This window comes from Tigriopus californicus, chromosome 8 (genome assembly GCF_007210705.1).
Source record: "Tigriopus californicus strain San Diego chromosome 8, Tcal_SD_v2.1, whole genome shotgun sequence".
Classification (NCBI taxonomy): domain Eukaryota; kingdom Metazoa; phylum Arthropoda; class Copepoda; order Harpacticoida; family Harpacticidae; genus Tigriopus; species Tigriopus californicus.
The window spans coordinates 11,277,598-11,298,303 of NC_081447.1; the positions used below are offsets into that span (position 1 = coordinate 11,277,598).

General features: G+C 41.9%; 2 protein-coding genes across 2 annotated transcripts; one reads left to right on the top strand and one right to left on the bottom strand.

The window, feature by feature from the left end:
- The first annotated feature begins 14,348 nt into the window (after positions 1 to 14,348).
- Positions 14,349 to 17,910, top strand: LOC131885568 (integrin alpha-5-like). The gene is made up of 9 exons (XM_059233641.1): positions 14,349 to 14,647; positions 14,718 to 15,014; positions 15,072 to 15,227; positions 15,295 to 15,563; positions 15,671 to 15,917; positions 15,989 to 16,213; positions 16,275 to 16,613; positions 16,673 to 16,902; positions 16,972 to 17,910. The coding sequence occupies exons 1-9, from the start codon at positions 14,380 to 14,382 to the stop codon at positions 17,839 to 17,841; spliced, it is 2,901 nt and encodes a 966-aa protein (XP_059089624.1). The 5' UTR covers positions 14,349 to 14,379; the 3' UTR covers positions 17,842 to 17,910.
- A 648-nt stretch (positions 17,911 to 18,558) lies between these two features.
- LOC131885578 (MOB kinase activator 3A-like) lies at positions 18,559 to 19,573 on the bottom strand. Its single transcript, XM_059233654.1, has 3 exons — positions 19,332 to 19,573; positions 19,062 to 19,244; positions 18,559 to 18,989 (listed from the first exon to the last, which is right to left on the bottom strand). Exons 1-3 carry the CDS (start codon positions 19,467 to 19,469, stop codon positions 18,654 to 18,656), a joined length of 657 nt encoding a protein of 218 aa, XP_059089637.1. The 5' UTR covers positions 19,470 to 19,573; the 3' UTR covers positions 18,559 to 18,653.
- Positions 19,574 to 20,706: the final 1,133 nt, after the last annotated feature.

A 20,706-nucleotide genomic window follows, 5' to 3' on the forward strand; every position in this document is an offset into this window, starting at 1 on the left:
TTGATTGCCAATGGGGCGCCCCTGCATGGTTTCGTGAGTGCATATTTTGAGATGCNAGATATATGGCCACGTAATAGCCCCAAAGCCATCATCCCAGCTGATCGAAGGAAAACATCAGAATGAGAAGCTTTTTCACGTCAACATACTCAAGAAGGCGTTCCCAAATTCATCGACCGAACTTGAAGAACTTCAGGACCGTGGACGACGAAAGAAAAAAATATATTTTCCGGTCCTTCATTGTCCATCTGGTTAAGGGATGGGGGTGTGGCGGGAACGCTACTGAAGAACCAGATATTGATGTTAGCGAAACGAGTTGAGAGAATTGTAGGTATCGTGTGTGGAGTTGGTAATGTCTTGTAATAATATATTACTTGATCGACCAACGAATTGAAGTTGGTTGATCTGGCTATCCCTTGAATATATGATTGATCGGGCATTTTAGTCAAAAACTTGTCCAAGTCTGACTTCAATCATGCTTCTGGATCAACGCCTACATACGACTTACAAATATTTGAAGGCAGCAAATTGAACAATGAAGGAGCCCGAGAAAGAAGAGAGTTGAACTTCATTATTTTAACTAGCCTGGATTCTCGAGGGCTTGTAGGTGCGCATAAAACGCATATTAAGCCTCTACGGCCACTAGAATTGACCCTATATCCTGGGTTGGGACAGAGCTCATGAATGCTTTTGAAAATGTGCGATATCAGATACCTTTCGTACCTTCTCTGAATACTGTACATGATGAAAAGGAAAGGACCCAAAATGGAGCCCTGAGGAACATCCGACTTGACATCAGGGATGTTGCCAAGGGATCCCTATGAAACTTCTTAACCAATGAAAACCTTGCCTTGGATCACAATCTCATGGAGCTTGTTAACTAAAAGACCATGATCTACTTTATCAAACCCGTTGGCAAAATCAACATAGACGACATCAACTGACTCATGTCTCTCTAGTCCCTCAATGACCTGCTCTATATGTTCAATCAGCTGGGTAACCGTGCTAAAATGCACTAGGAACCCATGCTGACTAGGAGGAAGGACATCATGGACTTAAAGATACTCTACAAGTTTGAACTTTATGATCTTCTCAAACACCTTTGTAATATTCGAAGTGAGAGAAATCGGCCTATAGTTACTGGGGAGCGACTTATCTCCCCCTTTAAAAATTGGAACAACGTGAGCTTACTTGAATGAAGAGGAAACTTGCCCTGATCCAAGATGCAACGCATCAAGTACGAGAAAACAGGAGCAAGAACCTGTGAGCATCTCATCAGAAACTGAAATGTCACACCATTAGGACAGGGAGAATTTGAAAGCCTCAAAAGTCCTTAATGGCCTCTAACGCATCTTGATCTGTGACTACAAGATCCTCTAAGTGCTCAAATTGACTAAACTTGTCAATCTCAACAGACTCATCTTCAGGGCATTGAGTTGTTGCTTCTAAACTCAGTGGGTTTGAAAACACACTAGAGAACTGTTCTCCTAGCTTGTTAGCCATATCCTCTACATTGCTAATGGCTTCCCCTTGAACCTCAAAAGGCCCCACAGGGTTCTTCATCTTTCTTTTAGAGTTTGCATAACGGCAAAAACGGCAAAATGCCTTCGGATTCGACCTGACCTCCTGAACTACCTTACTCTCAGTTTGTAATTATTTAATTTCGAAGGAGGCCTTAATGTTACCCTGAATTGCGTCCAACTTTTTTTAGAGACTAGCTACAATTACTGGATTCTAACTACTCTTAAGCCTTTTTGCTAGCTTGCAACTCCTTTTGAAAAAATAATTGCCCAGCACTTTCCTGGATCAGGTTTCACTCCTTGGGAATTGATAATAAGTCCAGCAAACTTAACCTCTGCTCCTAATTGTATTTTCTCCTTGGAAAGAGTGATCCCATATTCTTGGCAACCCTCCAATACTTCTTTTACACGATGGGTGAAAGTTTGGAAATCAGGGCCAAAGATCAAAATATCATCAACAATTTTCGGCACTCCCCAAAGACCTTGAAGAGCGCGATATCCTCTTTGGCAATACTCGTGGCCACTGGCGTTTAAACCCATAGGTGCTCTGTAGCAGCGGAATCGGCCGAACGGGGTGAGGAAGGTGGTTAAGTCGCGGGAGTCCTTACCCAAGGGAAATTGCCAATATCCCTTTTTGGCGTCAAGAACGAGGAAATTTTTTGAATCAGGAGGGATCGATGAGGCGATTTCATGAGGTGTTGGGAATGTGTGGACTGGCCTTTGAACGTAATTGTTCAATGATGTGAAATCAGTTACCATTTGAATGTTCGTCCCATTTGCTTTGGGGAGGAACATTGATGGGCTGGTTCATTCCGTTGGCCAAGAGACGTGTTCGATGATTCAGGACTGAACTTGTTAAAGAACCTCAGACTCCGCTTTTCGAAAGTACGCCAACGGGATTGGGCGTGAAGTGAGAATCTTAGTGGATTGGATTGAGGTCTTTCGACAGAGATGAATTTTCATCAGGGGGCAATGCATTGGTGGAAGTTCGTCGTCATTGTTAAATACCTCATTAAAAGTTGCAAGAAGAGCTTGAAATGAGTCCGAAAAATCTATAGAAATAGATTCAACCTGAAATATAGAGGTAATCGGTGGATTTGGAAAAGTATGCGGTATGACATTTGAACTGACGAGGTTGCGCCAAGCCAGAAACAATGCTTTTTGAATTGCAGGTGTAACCAAAGCTTCAATTTGAGTTCTTTTGTCTTGAAGATGAATATCGAGGTGCACGGACCCAATACATTTCATGGAAGTTGAATTTGCGGCCTTTATCCCACATACTCTCGAAGAGTCTACAGGAATATTGTTGAACTTAACTAAATCCGGGGAGATGATCGGTTCTGTGGCTCCGGTGTCAGGCAAGTTGTTGAGTGTAAATTGGGTTCCTTTATTTGGAATCACCCGCACTTCCGCAAGTAGAGTCGGGTTTGAACGGATAGCGTTAATTTTAATGACCAAAGAAGCTATTTCAACTTGATCATCATGATTTGAACGTTGGAGAGAATCAGCTTTTGAATTAGGGAATCGCTTGTTTGACCTGTATTGGCTCATGGACCTAGACCTACGAGTATTGTTGATGTTCGAAGTGTTCCAGCAAACGGGTGTGATATGTCCAATTTTGTCACATTTGTGACACGTGAGATTTTTAGCATAACATTCGTCATGGGGATGAGTAGTTTTATATCCGCACCATGGGCATTTTTTGTAGATGCTGATGTGTTCTTTGATTGTGAACGAATTTTCCCCTTCTCTTGCTTTTGCACCCTAGAGATAGAGACATCTGAAGTATTGGATAGTGTCTTCTGAACCGCAGATTTCCAAGCAGAAGCAATCCTATAAAATTATTTTTTCAAAGATTTTTCTCTCCGGAGCAGTTCTTCGCGGAGCTTTACGTCATAAGTTCCAGCGATAATTTCCAATGCATAAATATCGTCAATGGATAATGAGTCAAGCTCAGTCTCGTTTCCCTCCAATTGCAAACGCAAGTACCAATCGGAGAATGGTTGTCCTGTTCGTTGATGGCATTGGAAAAAGGGAAAACGTCTCGTTATTAAGGGTACACTGGGAAGGAAATAACCCTTTAGGACGGATTTACACCCATGTTCTCCTTGGATTGGCGATGACTCATTGATTTCAAGACTAAGGTATTGCTGGAGTTTGAATTCTAAAGATGCTCTCAGATAGCCTTGCTGTTCTGCAAGTGGAAAACTTTCCATCTGATTTAACAAAAAATAGAGGTTGTAGCACTCTTTCCACGATCTAAATTCAGCTGGAATTGCGGTGCTCATATTATTGCCAGGACGTAGGGCCTCGTTGATACGGAATGATCGTCGATTTTGTCTTGGTGATGATTGGCTCCACCATTGTCGGAAAGAGCCATTAGTTCACGTAAAGGTACCAAAAGTGAGTCAACGTCCGACGAGATACTTGCCAAAGTGGTCTCCGAACGATCAAGGTCAGCCGACTGAAGATGCAGAGCTAAAGTGAGGTAACTCTCCTCAACTTTCTCGTGAGACGCCTGGAGCTTCTCCACGGAATATGCAGCTTGCTCCCTATAACGATCTGCATCCGATGGGTTCGCTGGAAGGTTGGACAAAAAATCCTTTGCCGAACTGATAGAACGGGTAAGATGTCCTCGATACGCTTGATGGCTTGATTGTGCACTTTGCGCAAGAGAATTACTAACCGATGTTTGTTTGGGCACTGGGGATGGAAGTTTAATGTCAGGCATGATGTTAGAGGAAGAATTTCTGATGTTGTTACACTTGTAGGCATAAGCAGAGAAATTTTCTCAAAAGTATTACACAAAATCACTCCTCTGAAAGTCCGGGCATACCAACTGCGTCATTTTCGATCTTCAACCTTTTATTCTAAGAGAGGACAATATACGACTCGTGGTCATAGATGGTTAATGACCACATAGATTTATTATCATACAGGTCTGTGAGGTGAGCCTTGTCTGATAACATCATCTATCTCCGAATTTTGTTTGGCAGATTCATGTTCGGTATTAGTTTGGTTAGAGGTGTACAGTGGTGGGTGTGGCTAGTGTCTAACAGTTTCCTTTGGAGAAAGGGTGAGGAGGAATTTTGGACCAGGGACCTCTCTCACTATAGGAAATTTAACTAAACACTACACCACGTCTCCTCCCATCTGTTTAAACAAATTTGTGAGGAAATGTAAGTTACTAGCAGAACAGCCATAATATGTCCAAAATCATGTTAAAATTGAATTCTCAATGCCAGGGGGGTCTAAAGCATATCAGAAACTCAATTTTCTAGCAATAAAAAAACCACCTGCAGAGGATTTAGTCAAGGTCAAATCCGAATCAAAAATATCTAATTACAATATACAATTTAGTATAGATTTTAGAATGACAGTTATAATTATGATAGAGGGGTAATTGGCATTGATCGATCTCAAAGGAAGGAAGTACAGTAAAAATCGGATATAAGAGCAAGATTGTGAATCCTCGAATTAAATTACATAGTGAAGTATAGTAAAGCAGCATCGGATATAAGAGCACAAAATTTTGGGCTACATTGGATATAAGAGCAGAATTGAAAGCGGCAAAATATTATTATTTTTTATTTCCCGCGCTCCACAATGAAGTTTTCCATGGAAACTGGTTAAGCCATTTAAGCCACTTTCTCATAAAAATAAACAGTCATACATAATGGCGTCTGCAGAGAGAACCACTTTTTCCATAAAGAAGAGACAAAACCTCCTTGCCGATTTTGACAAGCTGTCCAAGATAAGTCTGACCGAAGCTGCCCCAAAGTTAGGAGTCAAACGTGCTATGTAATTCTGTGACAAATTAACTACGTATTTGGTGCGTAAACATAGAGCCAACATACTGCCACTGCCCTCCTTTCATTTTGTTTCATTTTCCTCGATTTTGATGGCTTCATTTTGTTTGGACCGTACAACTACATCAAGTTATAGCAAAAAAATATGTTCTCTGTAATCAGTTTTGCCTCTGGAGCCGCAGAACTGAAGCATCGGATATAAGAGCAGAAATTCACGGCCCCAAAGCTGCTCTTATATCCGATTTTTACTGTATTACACTTCTATCAATCAAGCCAAGGCAGTAAGATGGTAATATCCAATTGTCCATTTTGCAACATATTTGTCAAGTTTGAAAACCTTGGCAATAAACTCCGAGAATATGCCAGAAAACATGCCTGATCCGACAAACATACCATATTTAAATTTTCCATGCCAGAGCGGTTCTAAATATGCCAGATGTACACTTTTTGGCATGGAAATATGCCATCTGGCAGCACTGTTTTAGACACCAAGTGGACAAAAGTGCCCAAAAGTGGGCAGAACGCGTTCAAAAGTAAGTGCAATTGTCCAAAAGGGGGTTGACGATCAAACACTTTTAGTCCATAAATCATGTTATTTCTTTACCTAATCTAGATATTAACCACCAAATAGAATCAATAATCAATTATATCTAAGCTTTCTTAAGATAAATAAATATGAGGTAACAAGTAGCCTTTTTTTGAGATCCGCATTCATTATCTTGATACAATACAGGTTTCTAAAGTCAAAACAAATATCATTAATATATTTTGAATGTTAATAAGTCAAAGCCACACTATAATCAGGGCATTTGGTGGCTGGGGAAGTTTACCTAAGTTTACGTTCATGTAGAATTTCCTTTAGATTTGTAGTTTTAAAGGTTCGTATTTTTGGACATCTTTGGACACTTTTGGGCCGGGCGTGGACAAATGTCCAAAAATTAGATGCCCACCCTGTTAAATACCCGTTCCTTTACCGTTTCCTTTTCGGAAAAGTAAAGCGTTACAGGTAATAGCGTTACTCAAGCCCTGTCTATCAACCATTCATTTGTCACCCATGTGGCTTGTCCAGTTTATTTGATTTATTCCATTATTACATGGAGTAAAATTAAAGACAACAAGCCCAGCCAAACCGCACTGTGCATGCATTGAATTTTGACATTTGTGCCATTTTACATGCTTGTTTAAGCAAATAACATTGCGGTATTGAGCCAATGTGATAGTGCGTTCACCGATTAACACCAAACATGTTCATTTTGTTGGGTTTTGTAACACAGTTCACTCAAAATCACTTGTACTTATTAACCATCACAAAATTTGTGCACTTTGGGTCCCTGCAACCGAGCTGCCCCAGGCTTGTGCCGCGGCCTAGGCGCCCCCAGGCCCTTGCAACCAAAAGGTCAGGTCAGGTCAGGTTTGGTTATGCATTGAGGTCTCAATTTAATTGAAGGTCCTTCCAATTGTCGTCGGATACCAGTACGTCAGTAGTGGAGTGGAAAGCTCGGTCGAAGATAGGACGTTTTCGTCAGAGGTTTTGTAGGTTACCTCCTGACCAGATGCATTCCCGCTGAGAGATTGCTCAACGAATTCAATCTTCATATTTTAGCACTCGATTAGGGGGTAACGCAAAACTGAAACATCTTCTAGCGAGGTTTCAGAGAGCTTTCGACTCCACTACTGCTGTACTCCATGGTCAAGACAGATTTCTAGACGCTGGATGTCGGACGACCGACCACTCGGTTGGCTAAACAATACAATAAACCGTCGGTCGTCCGACGTCCAGTGTCTCGAAATCTATGGTCAAGATTACTGAGCTTAACCCTTTTCGTTTTGAAATCGAGTCTCTCGTAGCCTCGTATCGCACTTTGTAGCCCTGCTTCTTCTTTAGTGCACGTGACCTACTTTCCGACGTAAATATTACCAGCGAAGGCTATCCTTTAGCTCATCTGTCCCTGACATTATTAGTGATGGGATCAAGTCAAACTTCAAACTCAAGGTTGCCAGAAAACGTGGAAAGTGAAAACAAGCGTCTATTCCATCGCAGCGCCAAAAGTTAAGTTTGAGCAAAAAGCAACCCTCGTTTGACAGAGGAAAAATCAGGGGCAATGATACACTTTGGGGGACATAAAATGAAGGAGGGAGCGTCAGTTGCAGTAGTAGCTTCTTAGCACGAGGGGCCAATTGCATGAACAAGCCTACTCTGCGGCACGGTTAGATGGGAACTGAGCATAGATGGGTCAAGAAATAGAAACATTAATGAGACACGGCTACTGATTTTAGTATCCAGAGAAGCCCTTTGGCTGTGAACTAAAGTGATGGCTTTTAAGAGAAAAAGTATGAACAATAGATGGATTAGATAGATAGATTTATTTCAGGAACACTTTGATCATGATTAAATAATATCGGCATTTTATCTTTGAGTTAGCATCTTGATACATCAAAAATTTCATGAGCATGTAATTCCTCAGGTTCTGGGTAAGCAAAAGCTTGTTTTCACCAGGACCTGGGCAAATTAACGAAGACATGATAGTCAATATAGATAGTCAATAATGTTACAGAGGCCAAGCTGCAACACGATAACGTGAGTTGGAAGAAATACAAAATGAAATTGAAAGGCTTGTAGGAAATCATATTGGTTCGAAGTTATAAGAAAAAACGGGACTAAGAAAAAGATACAGAAAGAAGAACATGAAAAACAGAGCAAAGCAAATATTTTCAGTGTTAATTTGTTATTTTTACTAGAAAATGTGAAACGACTTCAGGAATGGGAGGAAAATTAATAAGTTTAGAATTGTATTTGGTGCATGGAGTGTTTTTGATGAGATTGAGCGTCTCAAGATTGTGAGGTTTATGCTCAAACTCAAAAAAAGAAACTCAACATCACTGTTTCGCATATTGTCTGTGGCGTGCCACCACCTATCATGGAATGAGATCACAAATTATAAGTTAATTTGAGTTAGAAAATCACTTTGCTGTAACCACTCCAGTTGTCAGAGAGTTTCACAACAAGAAATAGCTGTGACATTTGCAAAGTTTCTGGTTCCCGAATTCTGGATACATTCTCCAGTCTCAGATAAATAAGTCGTAATTCTTTGACCATTGATGAATTGCCAATTTCTTAATCTGTGTAATCCGTTTTCCAACGTGTGTCCACCACTGTGGTCGTTGCTCGTTGTCCACTGTCCCGCAGTGGTCTGCGGGCATTTTCCTTCCTACTATCCATTTGGAGTCCTTGTCGACCCCACCTACTCGTCTTCACAACATAGCTTACTTCTGCTTCCGTGTGTCCCCTAAAGTGTAGTTTAACCTTGGTAGCCCTAGTCGCAACCTTCCATAATTGTAATTTTTAATCCTCATCAGTAGACTTTACTGATGTGCTCAAATTGGCCTTTTCATGGCTTGTTTGCTTGTTTGGAAATATTTGATCCATAATAATTTCAGTGTTTCCAATCCGACAAGACTTTACCAGTAAACTTTATATGCTAATGATGGAATCTTTTGAAGGTCCAAAATATTTGCTTCCATTCAAAACTTGAGTTTTGAGTCTTATAAAACTCAAAAACTTATAAAAAGACAAACCAGGACAAAGGAGCTATTTTCAACCATCGGTTTTAATGTGGCTACCCTTGGTACAACTTGAATCCCGCATTTAGAACAGGAAAAGGAAATGAATTTGCGGAAGAAAATATTATTTTTCACGCAACCACTTATTTTGTCGTTCCTTTCTTCGCTCCTCTCGTTCAGAAGCAAGGTATAAGAAACAAGAATTAACGGATGAGATAAAACCAGATACAAAAATATCACAAAATGCTTACTTCTGAAGTCTTTTCCTTGGCATAGCATTGTTTTTGATCTTATGCGTTGATTTCCTTTAGCTTTAAGATTTTCAGTCACCCTTTTCAACCATCAAAACGAGATGGAGAGGAGCGAAACAAATAACAAAGGAACTAGAGGTTGCGCATAAAACTGAGCTTTTTCTTCCGCAAATTTCTTTCCTCTTCCTTTCGCGGTTGATTCATCCATGGAGGTCGCAATTTAACTGGAGGTATGTCCAATTGTCGTCGGATACTTTGGTTGGCTTTGATCTCAATAGGATACGGGGCTGAAATGATGATTTAGGTCTTACCTTGGATCGGTTTTCATCTTCCATCCTTTCAAAGGGGCTACTACTGATCATTTCCGGCCATTACTCTCCAGTTTTCACTTATTGAACTATTTATACTTCAAGATTATTGACATTGGAATTCAAGGATCACGAAACAGTTGGCCCTTTTTTAAAACACCTTTCATTCACTGTCAAGGAGTGCTTAGATGTTTCTGGCAACCACTGAATTTTAGGAACTTTACACGAATTCCCCACACTCGTAACTTTTATTCACGCAGGTCAAATTTCGTTGTTTGTCCATATTGTATTACCCGTTTAGCTTAAGCTTATCTTGGACAATTGTAAATTTGAACCGTAGAAAAAAAACCGGTGACGAGAATTCTTCTACATTCAACATCCTTGAGCTAAAGCGTAAAACTTGACATGTTCAGCCCTACTATACCTTTGAGTTTCTCTGGGGAGTGAATCTGCGTGGCTTAGATAGCTTGACTAGGATTTCTTCAATTTCTGGTAGGGAAGTTCAGTTCATTAGTTTCTAAATTTTCCGTTTTATATTGGCGTCAAATATATCCAGTGTACATTTTGACCATGATACATCTCATCACTGTTTTCTTTTTGCATGGCATTTTCCTGTTTGATCTAGTCTTATGGACCTCATCTTTCATGACTCTGAAATCATTTTGGCATTATTCTACTAGTTATTACTGATACGACAAGGACAAGGCAAACCAGACAAGGACAAGGCAAACCAGACAAGGACAAGGCAAACCAGACAAAGACAAAGCAAACCGGACAAGGAAAACCAAACTTCAAATAGATTCAAAGAAACAAAAAGTAACAAATAACTCCATTATCATAATGTAGCATAAGTTGAGGCCGCAAAAGTAGTGAATTTGGAATATTCATTTTCCAAACTTACCTATGAAAGTAGATGGCGACGAAGGAGCCATCCAGTCAGACACATCAAAATTGAGAGTAGAATAATTAACGAAAGTCCACAAAAGAAATTCCTTGATGACGAACAGGAAAACGCACATGGTTTTTTTTTCAGAGTGTTGCAAAAGAAAATCCCTCGAAACAATTGAAAACACTTCCCAGGAACACATCTATTTTAAGCTCTAAAACCTAAACTACCGTTTGCAAGTCTGAACTCTTTTGACCTTACAGACAAAATGTCCAACCTGACTTATCTTTTGATCCTTCAATGAGGTGATTTGAGGCTTCAGGGTGGGTTACAAAGCCAAAAAATGATGCCCAATGGCCTGTTCTACGGATGTTGTAGGGATTGGATCCCCACGAAAACAGGCAGAAAGGCTTATGGAGAATCCAGGGATAGTTTGTGCCTTTTTTTCTACCTTTCTTCTTTCCATTACTACCTATGAGACGTACATCCAAATAAATAACGCTCATATCTACATTTTAAAATCAACTAAAAGCGCTCAAAAATACAGACGAGAGGACCATCAAACAGACCAACTGCTCTCATACACACTTCTGGATATTGGTACCTCGCGATTAAGACGTCAAAAACAAGATTGCACCCTTCTTCTTTTGACCAGGCTTAAAGATCAGCAATTTGAAGTCTTTTGTAAAATATTTTATTGTGAAATTTAAGCATGATTTTAGGTTATCCCGGCAAAATATATTGGTGTGAGGCTACAGCCTCCGCTTCAATATGTGAATGCGGTTCCTAGCCATAAAATTATTGGCCAGTTTAAGAAAAGGAGTGACACATTCAAGTGCTAAAGACCTAATCTTGATATACATTTTAGCACTTTCCCTCTTTTTGAGACGCACTGTGATGCCACAGGAGGTATGCAGCTGTCAATTAAAAGCCATACGCTGCACGAAATATGTTGTACGTTCTGCACTTCAGAGGGCGCCTTGTCATTCAGCCTCCACCAAATAAAGGGCCGATTGGGCCAATTCCTTTTTATTGAATCGTAATGCGTTTGTGTTGTTTTTGGCTAATATAGCAATCTAACTTGCTTCTTCCCGTTTCTGTGGGCTGTGTGACGTTGCAAATAAGGGCCCTTATTGCCGTGCAATTATTACAACTTGGGTGTCACATCAATTGCACTGAGCTTAAACCAATTTGTTCCTGGCAAGATCGTTAGGCTGGTAGCTTTAATCTAGACGTACAGTACTTCATAACAATACGTATCCTACCCTCCTCAATTGAAATGTTTCGCCTTGTCCGTCTCATTTCAGGCTTAGAACATTTTAAGGATCTAATCATTCCATGAAGATTAATGATGAACGTTCTTCACATGCTTGGCAACGAACCTTTTTTGTGATTAAGATATTATGTACAAATGGCTTGAAGTCTCTACTTTTTGGGAAAGCAACATTCGTTGGGCAATGACGACAAAGAGTCTGTGTCGTCTTTAGGGTGGAAAAAAGTCGCTCGGCACTCTCTCTGAAATTTATCGTAAAGTAAACAAGTTCCAATGTGAGCGAATTCTTTTTATAAATCTGTCTTTGGAATATCTTTGGGATTATGCCGCCATGTCCGCTTGTCGGCCAATGACATTTTGGACTTTTTTCAATAGTAAGACAACAACAAATTCACGCTTTCTCTCCAGATTGTCGGGGAACTTCCGATGCCATTTTCATATTCGCTGCCAAAGGGAAAGTTTGGGAAGTTAAAGGTTTTCCCATCGTTATGTCACCTTTTATGGGACCAAAGAGCCGGAAGTTGACATCTTGGTCGTTAGCAATGCTGAATTAAATCTGCCGAGATCAACTTAAATCACGAAGGCGACATTTGTCGTCAATGTTATGAGAACCCTCTTGGAAAGATGTCCGTTTGTCACAAACCGTCCTTCCCCATGAATTCGGTAAATTCATGGCTAATAAATACAAAACTGAGCGGGAACTCTTTAAAAAATGAGAACATTTGCACATTGAACGGCCTCTAAAAAGCAAAGGATGCCGGCGAGCAAGTGCTTCCATTTTTTCCGCGTTTTCTTGCTCATTTTTATTCGCTTTCTTGAACTTGACAAATGCTGGCCTCCACTTCTTCACCCTGTGTCCAACAGCAAGGCAGTCATGGCCACCCACTGGGAAGATTATAGTTACATTTTCAAAGTTTCGGGTGATTACCGGGTTCTAAAAATTGTGGCACGCTCTTCAAAGGATTAGCAGGGTGTCTCTGATCTCGATGAGCTTCCTGGCTTGCTTCGTTCCGTGCTTCGTTATTGGCCCCGTGCTTCCTTGAGCAACGGCGAAGGAATTTCAGACGTTATTGGTGGCTGATTTTTTTACGACGACAAAGCTTGAACTGACTGAATCGGGGTGGTGGGACGAGTATTAATACGTACATACGAGAGCTCCTGGTATTCAATTTTGACAATGCCCCAATGAAATGTGCTGCTATGCTTAAAAGTGCCTGCTTGTCCATGTCCCATGCGTGTGTCGTCGAGAGAGCTGCTCATTTCTTCTTTCCACATGACCACAATGGATAATCTCCGTCCGAGCTTCCTTTGAAGCGTGCACTCTCACTCAGCTCACACCATTGCTTGGCGAGTGATCATGTCTTAATTCCAGATTGAAAGTGCCACTCCAATATGGAGCGGTTCATCTGCCTTCATCGTCCATTTGCTTGTAAAACATCTTCACATTCGCGCCCTTTTTTTTATTTTGTTAATGGTTAAAACTATAGATTGCATAAAAGGAAGGCTCAAGGAGGGTTGCCAAACATGGAGCACGAACATAATAAGAGGCTCTTGAAAATGATGGATCTACTATATTCTAACAAGCCAGTTGAACACGAGTTTGTTTATTCCTCCCGCTCAGCGCTTCTTTAGGAATAGATTGTCGATTCTTCGATGTGAAGAGTTCGTTAGCGAGATGTTGAGTACTGGATTGGTGGTCGTGGTGGTGGTGGTGGTGGTGGTGGTGGTGGTTCGTGGATTTTGGGTCGGTGGCTCATCCTTCGATTTGTCGGTTCCTACCACTGGATGATGGTTTACGTACAATGTCGCCTTTGCAGTCGCCCTAAAAAGCCTTTGGCCAATGTTTTCTCAGAAAACAGAGCGAGCCAAAAAAGGGGATGGTTTTTCTCTGTCATGGCAGACCGTGAGCCAATCTACCATGGGTTAGTTGGTGGCTTAAATGGTTGGTTGGTTGGTTGGCTGCTGTCTGAATGGTGCGAACTATGGAAAGTAGTTAGTACGAGCCTCACAGAGAGAGGATCCCATTCTAGAGCATTGCCACGGTCGTACATGCCATTCATCTCGACGTTTTGGTGTGCAATACGAATACTCAGAAGAGTGTTGTTCTTGAGGAGAGACGATCCGGGATGAAATGTGACGAGACATATTACTTCTTGCTTTGTGCAGCTACGTGCAATATTCTGAGAGTCAGTACGCCATACTCCATGCACACCCACACACAGGCACATCCCATAGAGACGCGTACTCCCCGGGTACATACTGTACATGGATGATGCAGGCATCTAGTAAAGTGGGTGAGTATGTGAGTCGTCAATCTCAGTTGACACCATCCAAATGTTCTTTGGCATGAAAATGTCAGTTAATGAGACATTTGCTCCGGCTTTTTTGATGAGTGGAGAAAATCTGTTTTGAGACGTCATTTTACCACTTTCTTGATATGAGAAATTCATCCATTCCGGGCAAGAGCCCAAATTGTCTGGGAATTAGGAATGATATTCACAGCTGACTGTTTTGAATGCGGATTGCTGATCCTGATGGATGAGCAGTCTGATTAGTTTCCAACACCTGAATCTACAATCACAGACAGGATAGGAGGATGCTGAGGCTTTCTCATGCAGCTCATCCAACATATTTATCACACCGGAGGACAAATTCTCGAAAACATTGATTTACCACAGAGGTGTTCCAAGAAAACTCTTCATAGGATGTTTGGCTTATCGCAATTTCTCACTTTCTGTCACTCAAAGAGGTCAGTTGGGTTTGTGAATGACAAAATGAGAGGGGTTTTAGGTTTGGTGTTTCTTCCTTGGCAATTGTGTTTGGCCTTTAACATAGATATCCAAAGCTGGATCGCCCTCAGCCCCCCTCCCAGTGTTACCGCAAAGACCAGCTTATTCGGTCACAGCGTGGCCTTGGGCCGGGATGTGGCCTTCATTGGGGCACCTCGACATGACACGAGTGGTGGCGTCTTCAAATGCCCATTCCAGGCCAGATCACCATTGGGAAAGACTAGCAACTTAGGGTGCACTCAAATCAATGATAGTAGGTGTACACCCAATTTTCAAAGTTAAAAGGCATCATAGATCCTCACGAAATGCACCTCCATTGCCAGATCTAAGTCACAAAACCGCGGATTTCCTGGGAGCGTCAATGACCACTTCGCGACAAGGAGAACTCTTCACTTGCGCACCGAGACAAGGGTCAAATCGATACCTGACACTCCAGAATCCTACTGGAACCTGTTACCGATTTACCGAAGATCGAAATAACTCCCTTCGAGAGTATTTCCGCTTTGATAGAAAATTGTTGGGCTCATCTGACTATGGTTTGTTAACCATAATGGGACATGAACTCACCATGTCGGAGGACGATATCCTGGTGATTGGGGCACCAATGGCCAGAACCAGAGGTGAGATCAATCCAACCGGTAGCAAGAGATAAGTACATACATCAATGGTTTTTCTAGATTTCAATTGGAACTTGGAAAGAACTGTTGGCTCCATTGTTCGAGCCTCTCCATTCTTTATACCTCGTGCCAAGGAGAGCCCTTGGTCAAGAGTCACCTTATCTAATTTGGGAGACCCACATACTTATGACTTGGCAGGATCAGCCATAGTCAGAGGTAATGATGAATAAAAATAAATAATCAAAAGGCTTGTCACCTTTTAAGTCAGAAAATGTTTTTTTAGGGAGATACTATTACGATTTTGGACCAAACCATTATGCAGTTGGTGCACCCAAGGCGATCATGATGCGAGGTGCTGTTTTTGTGTGTCCAGATTGTCTAAGCCCACAAAACACCCGCTCTGATAAAGTGCGATTTGACAAACAGGGCTTTTCTTTGGAGGGGTTCCAATTAGGCTCCCGATTCGGACAAACGTTGTGCACATTGGACTTGAATGGAGATGGCTTTGATGACTTGGTGGTGGGTGCTCCTCTTTTTACAACAAAACGTGAGGTAAGTTAAAAATAAAGACTTCACTGTATTCAGATTCACTTGGAACACGCATTGTTTAGAATGAACGAAGAAATACGTCCTCTATTATATATTTTATTAAATACTAGCAAGGAGAGGCGGGCAATGTGTATGTCTATAAGACTAATGTTCGGGGTCACGTCACCACCATGGACCTCATGAACCAAGATCTGCCGAGAAAAGTAGAGAGTGGAGCTAGATTTGGGGCCACTTTGGCCAGTCTTGGAAACTTGGATGGAGATGGTTTGGAGGACTTTGCTGTAGGGGCACCCTACGAAAATGATGGAGCTGGAGCTATTTATGTGTATAGGGGAAGCAGGAGCTTCGTTTTCTCAGGTGAGATTCACAGCCTTTTCGAGCGTTTATGAACCTGCGCTCAATATTTTGACTATTTCCAACCATTTCAGACATCTCTCAAAAGTTGACTCCAGCCGACTTTCCGAGGTTAAACATGGCCAATTTCGGCTTTAGTGCGAATGCCAATCAGGACGTGGATGGTAATGGCATCCCTGATCTGATCATTGGATCCAGAGGCTCAAGACACACAGTTCTCTTGAGAAGCTTGAAAGTGGAACGAATCGCACCCAGATCCTCGTTTGTGGTGCCAACCAAGGTCAATCCCAAAGATAATTGTGAGTTAACAACGTCACTTGAATGATCATTGTTTTGACTTTGATCTCGTTTTCTTTCTAGTTTTTATGATCAGAGTGATTGCAACCGTAAATCAGGTCCCAACATCAATTTGGAGAGCCCAAATTTGGCTGAATTTTGCAGACGACCGGATTGAAGTGCTGAAGAATAATGCCACGATTGAGTTGAATCGTGTCCAACAAGCGGAAGCATCATTCCACGTCCAGTCACTGCAGAAAGATTTTGGGTTGGATGATCACTCCACGCCCCGTCCAATCTTTTTCAAAGGCTTCGTGAACTGGGACCTTGATCCCAGTGCTCCGAAAGGATTCCACGTCCCCATTAAAGACCCACTCAATGATCTACTGGAAACCATGTCATTCGAAGTACCCCTGCAGACAGGTGAGTAATATTAATACTTTCGTCACGTCTCACATGTTTCTGACCTTTGTTCTGTAAAGGCTGTGAGGACAACGTTTGTAAATGTTCTGTTGAGTTGAGCAAACCCAATGATATCAACAGAGTGGTGGCCGGTACGGGCAAAGGTCTCGAAGTGACGATGACAATTGTCAATCACGGTTCAGAGCCTTCATATGAAAATAAACTGGAGATCACTTCGGCATATCCTATTCCGTTTCCAAACCGTCTCAAATGTGACAATCTAACTGACGCGGGTGGAAGCGAGCAGAAGGTACGCAAAATGAGTTACTGTCAAGGTATTGTTCGAAACACACTTTGAATTTGGTCCATTGACTTGCAGACAACCTACTCTTACGTTTGTGGTTTACCTGGGGTTGCGGCCAATGGCGAAAGAAAACTCTCCTTGGTCTTTGACATTTACGATTGGGCATTATTCACCGATACAGATGCTATCATAGTTGAGACGAAGCTCAACCATGGCTGCGATGCCACAATCCAGAAATCATGGAACAATTTACAACAAACCCTCCGTTTTCCAATTGAATTCAAATCTGAAATCATTACCAAAAGCCTGAGCTCCAATATCCAAACCCAATACGACTACAACTCGACCATGACCTTGGAGTTCAAGCACGTGTATCTGCTCACCAACATTGGTCCCAGTCCCACCAATAGGCCATTCACTTTCAACGTATATGTCCCAGACACTGAGGCCTTAGACTACGATCTAGCGGAATCCAACCTCAAGTGTTTACCGATGACAAGTGGCCTTGTGGCTGGGATCCATCCACCTTACACGTCAGGCACGAAAGCCTTGAGTTGCCAAGTTGAGACTTGTAACGTTTACCAATGCACCATTCCCACCGGTATGGCCAAGGATCAGGTGGAATCGGTCAACTTGAACATGGCGTTTCAGGCCGAGAAGGCCGAAATGTTATTCGAGGACATTTACCATTTTGCCGTTCACACTGCTGTTCGAACACAGGGTCGCTACAATTACGACGACTTCACCAAATTCATCACCGAGTTCTATTCTTTGGAAGTGTCGTCTTTGGCAGCCATGGCTAAAAGCTATTGGCCTTACATTATCGGTGTGGTCTTGGGCCTTCTCCTTCTCTTGGTGATCTTTGCGCTTTTGTGGAAGTTCAACATTTTTTCCAAGACACGTTTGTTCAAGGACCAACTCGAGGAAGTGGATAAAAAAGCTTAAACTGATTCAAAGGCAAGCCTGTGAAGGCGTAAAAATTTCAAATTTGAATAGAAATTCCATCTCACTTCACCTATTGATGACCTCAGCCCACGCTTTGTTTTGTAGTTTTGATGAACAGTGAGTGACACGAGTCTTGTGGTGAGAGAGTTGCTTTGGACTTAATTGACCGGGTCAGATTCGTTTCGCCTCTGTTTTTGCCCGAGGTTTTTTGGCCTTTCTTGACGACAGACAGACCAAATAGGCCAGAGAGACAACGTATCACTGCAATTACAATGGACATGTCTCTCCAACGAGTCCACACTACGTAGATTGTCAATTTTCCTCTTGGTGTTTTCATTCCATGACAAGCGCAATCGTGGAATGTTCATTGAGTAGTCAGTGGCTGGATGAGATCCATTTAGCAATGACAATAGGAGCCTGAATTGAATCTCATTTGTAGTACGCGTAATCATAAAGGACATAGTGGCGATGGTTCATGGTGAATCTCTGTGGAAGCAGCCTGATATGGAATGGAATGTTCGTATTCTCGCTTAACCATTGTGGTGGTTCGTTTGCCTTGGGGTATTATTTACGTTTGTGATTAAGGTCTTTCGTGCTTGAACCATGAAAATCACTGATTATCACTCATTGACCACAGGGAAATTATCTTTTGGGATTATCATGTTCTGCTCTTGGAATTGGAATTCTCTTATTGACCATTGTTTGGTGTCGGGTAGATAAATATTATGTCGAGTTTTATTATTGAATGGGTCAACCTTTAACGAGATTACAGAAGCAGTTCTCTCGCACGGACAGAGCCTGAACTTGACAAATCAGGGATCATTGCAAATCTTGTCAATTAGTAAGGCCAACGGAGCAAAGGCTTTTTCATCCATGAGCTGGAATTCAGTCACAAAATAGTAGAAGTGCTTGAACAAGGTGTTTCCGTGAGGCTCGGCATTGATTTCCATAAGACGATCAAAGTGATGGATGTAAACATGGACGAACACTCTGAACATCCTATTCAGAATCTTTTGACAGGTCTTCTTGAAGTTCTTTGGGAAATCCGAATCCGTGTCTGGCGGAAAAATGGACTCGTCAAAGATTTGCTTCTCGACCCATTGAAATAGACGAAGATGGTACTCGGGAGCAGAGAGGGCGGTCGGCTTCTGAAAGGTGATAATAACGAAAGGCATTGATGAATTCATAAATTATCTGGTTACATCACCACAAGTTTTTACCTTAAACTCTTGTCCGTCCAACCAGAAGTATTCGTACTGAGAGCCTCCAGACATTATTGGACATGACGCTTCCGTGCAAACATCCGCCACAACGCCATATAACACTTGAATCCGATTGAAGAAATCAACAACATGAACCGCCAACCAGTCGTTGAAAGTCTCATCGGGAGGTAGTTTGACACCCTAATTATTGAAGGAAACATTTACCTATTCCCGTCCAAATCCTCTAGGGAAAGAAACTTGAAATTTGAACCGATCCAAATGACTCGCCTGTTTCAGATTCATTCCTTCGTGCAGAGTTTCGCGAGCCTTTTTGTAGAGATTGTGCCGAAGTGTGCCCTCCGTGAATTTCCTTCTCTTGACGGCGGTTCCATCGCTTTTCATCAAATGGCTGAGGATGGAAGCCATTTTGAAAGAGAAAGAAAGACGATCCTTTATTCGATCTCAAGTTTGAAACTAAGTGGCAAAATGACCCGGGGTTATATTTTAGGTCTCGATGGTGTCTTATCAAACTTCCTGTTTGCCAACAACGCCCTAGAAGTTCTAGTACCGCTCCAAACAGGGCAAGTCAGACGAATTAGAGTGATTTTTTGTGTTCTGGTGCCTGAATTAATGCTAGAATCCAGCGGTGTCTTTATCACAATTTAAAATGGACACTTTCCGCGAGGGATTTCTCCATTCTCATTCAAACGAGCTTGAAGTTTCAGATTCAATTTAGCCTTCTCAGGTTGGTTTGCGTTTTATAGTCACACTGACGGGTTTCCCATGCACGACAATCGGTTTGAAAACCAAATGGTGTCTCAAAATCGGCAATAATCGCTTTTGAATCCATTTTGTGTGAAACATTTTTTTTTTGTAGAGAAGCTTCAATTTCAAAATCCAAAACCACCCCCCCCCTCACCCATCTCTCCGCATTTTCTCATTTTTTCCACGCCTCATTGCAACTCGAGCAAAATAGTTCAATCTAAATTTGTCAGTGTATCCAAGATAAGTTTGAGCATATTGACGAGGCAGGAATACCATAAGTACCACTCTGTACGCATTCTCAGTCCTTTTTACCACCCCAACCAAAACTGAAGGAGACCAAGGAAGATGGCTTTGTTATTTCAGTGGGTCGCAAAGTTTAGATAAGGCTCTGCTAATCGGGTTTCCTCGCCTAGCTTCACTAGCTTCCCTAGCTTCTCGAGCTGAAAAAGAGAAGAAGGAGAAGAGAGACGAAGGTTGGTTGGTTGGTTGCATGGTTGGTTGGATGGATGGTGGCTGAGCTTGAGGGGGTAAAGTGCTAGAATGGCTGGCCTGGATGGAAAAAGGGGATGCGATTTGACTGTTGGTACGTAAGTGGTTAACCCGAGGGATACACAAAAATCCATTTGGCTTAACCAAAGTTAGCGGGAGTTCAATAAAAGTTTGAAACTATCTACCATTAGCATGGACATCCCGAACTCTTGGTGCTCTTAGGGTTATTACCAATTGATCAATGATTGATGGCAAGAGAAGATCTTTCCTGTAGCCTCAAAGAGTTATAGCGATCCCGTGGTGTTTTCTTTTCCATCACAGACCCAATGCACTTGATTGCAAGCATGCTGCTGCTCCTCAAGCTCAATCCAGACTATTGCTGCTCCTGCCGAGCTACTTGCACATCATC